Source organism: Takifugu rubripes, chromosome 16, assembly GCF_901000725.2.
Source record: "Takifugu rubripes chromosome 16, fTakRub1.2, whole genome shotgun sequence".
NCBI classification, from domain to species: Eukaryota; Metazoa; Chordata; class Actinopteri; order Tetraodontiformes; family Tetraodontidae; genus Takifugu; species Takifugu rubripes.
This window is the reverse complement of record NC_042300.1, coordinates 7,495,072-7,502,294: the sequence shown is the minus strand read 5'-3', so window position 1 is coordinate 7,502,294 and position 7,223 is coordinate 7,495,072. Positions and strand designations below refer to the sequence as shown.

The 7,223-nt window shown below is 48.6% G+C and overlaps 2 protein-coding genes across 3 annotated transcripts; one reads left to right on the top strand and one right to left on the bottom strand.

Annotated features, from left to right (window-relative positions):
- The first annotated feature begins 159 nt into the window (after positions 1-159).
- On the top strand, positions 160-1,644 carry LOC101073018 (uncharacterized). Its single transcript, XM_003971645.3, has 2 exons — positions 160-328; positions 954-1,644. Exons 1-2 carry the CDS (start codon positions 265-267, stop codon positions 1,469-1,471), a joined length of 582 nt encoding a protein of 193 aa, XP_003971694.1. The 5' UTR covers positions 160-264; the 3' UTR covers positions 1,472-1,644.
- On the bottom strand, positions 1,590-6,733 carry gnpat2 (glyceronephosphate O-acyltransferase 2). Of its 2 annotated transcripts, none has more exons than XM_029849181.1 (16): positions 6,503-6,733; positions 5,903-6,103; positions 5,648-5,824; positions 5,444-5,573; positions 5,207-5,334; positions 5,065-5,140; positions 4,815-4,966; positions 4,544-4,674; positions 4,153-4,394; positions 3,352-3,609; positions 3,185-3,264; positions 2,945-3,085; positions 2,760-2,859; positions 2,586-2,679; positions 2,423-2,484; positions 1,590-2,333 (listed from the first exon to the last, which is right to left on the bottom strand). In XM_029849181.1, exons 1-16 carry the CDS (start codon positions 6,524-6,526, stop codon positions 2,281-2,283), a joined length of 2,049 nt encoding a protein of 682 aa, XP_029705041.1. In that variant the 5' UTR covers positions 6,527-6,733; the 3' UTR covers positions 1,590-2,280. The 2 variants fall into 2 exon arrangements, with proteins under 2 accessions (XP_029705041.1, XP_029705042.1); XM_029849182.1 differs by having other exon boundaries at positions 6,515-6,733.
- Between the last annotated feature and the right edge of the window lie 490 nt (positions 6,734-7,223).

Below are 7,223 nucleotides of genomic sequence, written 5' to 3'. Positions count from 1 at the left end.
CCTGACTTTGACATAACACTGTTCTGCTTTTCCTGAAACGAAAGCAAAACTCAATGATTTCTTTTCCCTTCATGTGAGCTATTAAAGATTTCTGTGCATGCATTTGAAGTTACACCCAACAATAACCTGCCCCTGTGCGTGTTCAACCACATTGATGTTTACGCACCTGCTGCGTAAAGGCGGGGCAGGGCTTGGCACAGTCTAACCTGGAACCGTCACAGCTTCCTTTCTTTTCCTGGCCGAGTCCTGCAGGGGCGAGACTACATGGATTGGTGGACATGGTTGGCAGCGATTATTTCCCTGCTCTGGATTTTCTGCTTCATAGACGGTGAGGGAAACTTACTTTGGAAATGCGTTATGTGTCTTCTGCTGCTTTCATTTAAAATCTGGATCCTTAACTCCTGAAATGTTTGCACCAGCAAAAGCATCCAATCTCTCATGATCTATGTTGGGTCGCTTAGTTCGGATGCGATTTGCAATGTACTTAAGTAGGCTAGTGGAACCACATTCAGTGCTTTCTATGCAGAACTTTATTCTATGTTGAGTATTTAGGGTGAAATGTTGTTTGCCGAACCTTTAATAGTCTTCATTCGAAGATATTTCCTACCACTGTTGTATTTGATATACGAAGAATCATCATTAAATATGTATTTCCCCCCAAAAACGCGCGGATCTGATATAGAATCTCATTTTTACAAGTGCTCAAACTAAATATATAGGACTGTAAATTTAAAGGAATGAGCCAGAACATGTGATATCATGTAGGTCGTTTCGCTGTCCATCGCCGAGGCGCGTACGCACAGACGCGCGTGCGGGTGAGGCGAAGCTCTCCACCCACACGGCTGGAGAACCAACTTTAATCCAGTGTGGCAGACGCTGTTTGTAATGCTTGCTGACATTAACCAGGGTGTTAAATTAGCCCGCGGCTAACCCCGTTACCCTCTTATCTCCAGGCAATGCCGTGCTGGAGCTGCGGCTGCTCTTCCATGCTCTCACCAAAGCCGCTTGCCACCTGTACCTGGCTCTCCTCCCGCTGCGCCGCGCCGCCACCCACTTCGCGGACTGCGCACGGTTCCTGATCAATCACGTGCAGCAGCCCCCCTCCCCTGAAGGCTCCCAGCAGCAGAGCCAGACCATGGTGAGGAAAGGCACGCTTCACTTTCTGGAGGGCGTGTGCGTGGTGTGCGAGACGGCGCCCAACATGATGAGCGCGGCGCTCAGCCTGGGCTCAGCCTTCAGCCACATGATGCAGGGGGCCTTCTACGTCCTGGCGGCCACGCTGCGCACCATCCAGCTCAACCTCTTCTCCCAGATGAACGGTGAGAAGGACAGGTGGGACAGAGAGCGCCACCGAGCCAAGGAGTGTGAGAAAAGGCTCAATTCCAAAGTTCTGGAATACATCTCGGTGTTTTGTCAAGACCCCGTCAGCGCTTTGCGCATCAAAGTCGATGTCCCACCGGTGTATAGATGAACGTAGCCCCATCATTTGGCTCGATGAGGCCTTGTTCTCGCTGCTGGAGGTTGAACTTTGCCCTGCTTGTCACTCACCATTAAGGGGTTTGCACCAAGAAATGACGTAACATACGGTGCGTTTTGGTACAGATTTTACTGTAAAGAAGTTTAAAATAAACACCAACAGTGGTACATCGGTGCAGAGCTCTGAAAGCATTCATTTGATATTTGAGTTGGAATATTATTGCAGATCCAGTTAAGAAGTTAAAAGCAGCTAAACACATAGAAACCATCATTAGAACATAATAATGAAGACAGAAACAGCCTGACGTACTTCCTGGTTCAGCCGTTAGTCCCATCCTGGGTGAATTCCTCTATCATCTACTGCAGGCTTCCTCAATCCAGTCCTACCAGGGCCACCATCCAGCAGGGTCATTGTCCTGGGTTCCAAGGTGAAAGCACCCCTGATAGGACGGAAAACCCGGCTGGATCTCGTAAGGACTGGATTGGGCAATCCTGAATTCTAGCGTTTCTTAACAGTCATTCTAAGATATTTCCTTACCCGTCCCTGATATTGTGTCACCGCACAGCCAAAATTTTGCATCAAAATGATGAACAGATGTTTTTAACAGCTTTACTTGACAGTGAGGACGCATAAAAGGGTTTAATGGGTGCTGTAAGTCTAATCGGAGGCCTGTGCTGTTTTGTCTGAGAGCAGAATTAAGGTGCAGTCGCTGGTCTCCTGGAGGTAACGGAAGGAGAAGCAGGCAGGGAAAGGTCAGGCAGGAGTTAATGCCCACAGCGAACGTGAACCAGTTCCAACAGAGACTAAAGCTTTGCGTCAGGCGGAGTCTGAAGCTTCCGAGGGGGGATTTTCCCAGCTACAGTGAGAGGAGGAGGAAATTAAACCTCACTGGATGGTGTGATAAACACATTTAAACAAAAGTGCCTCAGCTCGATGGAAACTTACAGAGTGTGTCTTGAATTCTTCTGACAGCTCCCTTGTTCACTCTGTACTCGCTCTGCTCTGACCTGGGAGCAGGAAACAGATTGAGAACATGAAAAAGTCTCCAACTCTGCAGGAAACAAGCTGAGAACCAAACAGATTTGAAGGAGCTCATCGGGCTGCTCACCCCATCGTCTTCCTCACAATCTCCAGCCTCCGCAGAGCAGACAGGACGTTCTTCTGCATGTCGGACGAAAGCGTTTCGAAGGTGTCAAGCTCACCTGGAATGCAAATATGTAAAAGAGTTAAAGCCACAGGTGATTTTAAAAGGTCGGGGGGGCTTTAATGCTGTCCAGAGCACCTGAGAGGATGAGCTTAGTGGCTAGTTTTCTCACAGAAGGTAAGAATTGTCTCTCAGAGAACACCTGATGGTCATCTTCACAGAGGTACCTGAACACCACCTGGACACACAGATACCCGTACAGCCAACTGACAGCCAGCACATTGGATTTAGTGGTGTTTTGTCATGATTTCAGTTCAAATGACCTGATAAGAGTTGATGAAGGGCTGCAGGAGCGCTTGCAGGAAGTCCAACACCTCTTGACCCCTGTCTGAGACGTTGACTTCCTGCTGGGTGATGTGAACTGCGCCACATTTCTTCAGGAGGTAGCACGCCTCATTAAAGTCCTGGTTATCCAAAAACACGGATCAGCAGTTTACCAAAACCTCCGACAGCTCTAATCCTCTTTCCGATCACCGTCCCGAGAAGAAAGGTGAGACAACAACCTGAGATGATTTTCCAGGGACGAAGATGAACTCGTTGGAGAAGATGTCCTGCAGGAAGAAGAAGTAGTTGAAGAGCTCTTCTGTGAACAGAAAGGGGGGGGGCAGGCATGTTTATTCCTTCAGAGCCATCCCGTTTAGGGAAACGCGCCTGTGGTCTGTAATCCCACCTCTCCGTGTGGCTCTGCTGGTGCGGATGGCTGCAGCGAGGATGGCGGGACGTACGAAAACATGCATGCACTGATTCCTGTAGGAAGCCAGCATCAGAACTGCTGCTGCTGTTCTGCTCACGCCGTCCTCCCGGCTGGCGGCGTGTTTCCTCGCAGGCTCGTCCTCCTGAACCAGGTGAACGCGTCCCGCTTGACAGCGAACTACGGAACGATGACGCTCCGCCGCAGACGACATCACATCCGAATGGCGGGCTCGAGCTGGAGGAAACAGTCAAGAGGAAGGACTCAACCTCTGAATTTCAGCTGGTGCGGCTTATTGACCTGTGGGAATGTGCACACATCTCACACCTGTGAAGCGAGACGGGTCAGTGGGGGTCCTCTTAGGATAAGTTACTTACAGTGCAATAATCCACTGAACAGCTCCTAAGTGAATCTGAGCACTTGTGACAACACACATTCATCTAATCTGTCTGATCTGCTGCAGATGGAATTGACAGGGAACATCAGTGTTCACAGGTGAGGTGTCGACAGACCGGAGCTTAGGAACAGCATCCGATGCAGCAACAATTCCCGGTTCTAGCAGAGTGAGCGAGTGCGTTCCGGTCTTAAATTCATCAGATGCTGCACAGACTGTTCAAACAATCATCCAAAACTTCCTAAGGGCAATTGTTTTCCTCCAAAAGAAACCTGATGCTGACATAATTTGAGCACATAGTGTTGCCCTCATCAGTAAGTCTGTAACCACACAGCGCCACCTGCTGGTAGGATAAGAAGCTGGCAGAAATAGATCGCTTCACCCACCAGGCCATTTTAGGCGACCTCCAAACTCCAACGCCAGCTTCCTGAGCCAAAGGGTTTTTTCTGTGAGCCGATGCCACAACAGACCCTCTCCTAACAAGACCGTGACGGGAGTTTGGAGCAGCAGGGAGGCCATCAGAGACCAGGGGCTGATCACCGAGCCGCCTTCTTGGAATCGTACCATCAGATGAGCCAGCCAGCTCACACAGGCCTGAATGTCTGCGCTGGGCTTCTGAGGAAGATCCCTGAAGCAAAAGACACCACGCAGACGTCACAGATCGTACGATGGAGGACTGACGACAAAACTTAATGTATTTTGGAAATTATTTAGTTTAAGGTCAGGAAAATCTGCTTTAAAACATTGCATCTCAAACAGAATTTTAGGTTTACTAACCTTGGAATGAGATTGTACTGGCAGCGGTTTATCTTGTTGTGACACAGTCGACGGACCGAGAGGGGGCGACCAAAGGTCACATGCATGCTGCCATAATCTTCCTGGAGGACTTTGCTAGCCTTCAGCAGACCCTGCGGTGATTAAGCAAAGCTGAGAAGGAAGCCAGAAATAATCTTCATGCAGAGGAGAATTCCTTTATCGTTAGACTAAGGAGGAAAACACCACAATGAACCCTTTTTAACTGGAAGAAATGATTGTGCCTTAGACGTACTGTGGTGCTTTCTTTGGGCTTGGGGATGCCCAGTAGCTCATGTGCAAGCAGCGATTCCTCGAGGACACGGTCGTAGCTGATACTGATGGGAACCAAGGTGATGTCGAACACCTCTCCTTTGAAGAAGGGCTCCAGCACCATGTGCATCATCCCTGTAGACCCATGAAATAACCCATGGATGTTGTTTCTATAAAAGAATGGCATAAAATGTGCAAAGTATGACATAAATGTAATAGACACCAACACTCACCTAACCTGGGTACCAGGGACTTGAGTGTACGACTCCGCAGACCTTCGACATAAAACTCCACGGGAGCAAATCCTTTCTACAGAGAACAGAGGAGTCCGAATGCTGCGTGGAATTACAAACAGAATCCAATACCGCGTCCTACCCTGACAATGGTCTTGATGTATTCCGACAGCACCGCCCAGTAGAGTTTGTCAGAGCCGATGGAGCGTCGGATAAAGAAAGCTCCAGAGCGACGCAAAATTTCTCCGACAATCTTCATCCCCAACAGGGCTGCAGGATGAGGGTCAACAGACGTCGTTGAAAGGGAGCGGAGAAAATACTTACTCCAACAGCATCTGCCGTATCACACGCTCTCGTTCGGAGTCAAATAGATACTTGCGAATTCCAGCAGCTATGACGGGAACGGGAATGTCGTAGCTAAACAGGATGTAGGAGATAGCCAAGAAGTCCATGTAGCTCCGGTGGTTGGGCATCAGGATCACAGGGTTCTCCTGCACGGCTTGTTGGAGCTTCAGGATCACGCAAAAACAACAGTGCTGCATGATGACGTCTGTTTCAAACCTCTCGTTTATGTACATCTCACCATGTTAAGCCCCTCTATGTTGACAAAGATGTTGCTGAAGAGTCTCTTGAACACTTTGCTGAGGGTGTAGGCCATCAGCCGGATAAACCCCAGCTGCAGGTTTTGAGACATTTCCTCCAGGATGGTGCGAGCGTCCTCCCTCACCTCCTTCACCGTTACTCCCGTCTCTGTGGCGATCTGGGGACAAAATGCAGGAACGGGGTTCATGTAGATGGCACCAACAACAAACCTCTGGTAACACCCTCTGTGTTTCACCTCTTTAACCACGTAACGCAGAAACTGGGACTCCATTACGGCTCTGCTGAGGTCAGAGGAGGAGCAGGGTGAGGCTTCCCTGTAAGGCTGGGGGCTAAAGGTCCTGAGGGCGAAGCCAAGGTCAGTGCTGCTTCTTCTCTCCTCCAATATGTCCACAAACTCAGGCTCCTCTTCCAGTTCTGCCCTTTCTGAATGGCTGGACTGGAGGAGAAGACATGTTCTAATCAGATCAATTAAACTGTATAATAAACCACAAAAGCACGTTTAAAACCAGCATTAATCCGTTCCAATACAGAAAATATCAAAATTACTTTTTAGCGTCTCCAAATATCACAAAAAAGAGGTGGTGCAAAAACTATCCAAATCGTAAATTTGAGTTTTAGTAAAGGTACATTAATGTTACCCTTAATAAGGTTTTGGGGGCAAAGTTTCAACTTATAACAAAATTAATAACACAAAGCAAAGAGAGGCAGAAGAGACGTCCAAAGTTTCGATCCTGCACCGTTAAGCTCTCTGTAAAGTTGCTCGGTGTAAAGTTTACACGGCGAGGGGAAAAGCGGCTCTTTACAGCAGATCCGGAGCTCTTACCGGAGCTCTTACCGGAGCTCTTACCGTGTCCTCCATGGTGTCACCGCAACAAATAGCAGCCTCAGGTGCTTCCTCGACGGCTTTGGTCTTCCGAGGGTTCCTCTCCTGCGCAGGGCGCTCAGCAACCCGAGGTTCAGGCCAATGGACGGTTCGGGTTTTTTAGACACTCCTCCCGTTCAATGCAGAGCCTTGTGTCCGATAGTACCCCCTGTGCTACAAAAGTGAAAGAGCCGGACAACGGAGCGGCTCCACGGCCGCCATGTTGTCATTCTGGCAGGTCGCGGCGCCTTGAATTAAGAATACGAATCAGGGCCGCGTTCCATTTAGTGAGTCAGCTCATTTAAAAGAACCGACAAAATGAACAATAACAGCAACTTCACTCCATTCCGTCCTAATGGGGTTCTACTCGATCGGTATGGCTGCCCGACTTGTATTTGTTGGTATTTTTTCCTCTATTCAGCTGTTGAAATACTTAATATACCAAAACCCAAAAAAACAACTAATGTCATAAGGTGCTATTGCTGTTCAAGGATAAAAGGATGTTAATTGTCAACTTTCCCATATATATATATGGGGACAAGGATGCAGCAATGACGTATCAGATTGTGATGATAAGTCCTAACCCCCCTATCGGAGACTTTTACTGATAGTTTGGGCAGAAACGTGCACTATAGTGGCCTCACAGAGGTCATTTTGTTCCGCTCTTGCAGTGCTCCAAAGTCCTCACACAACA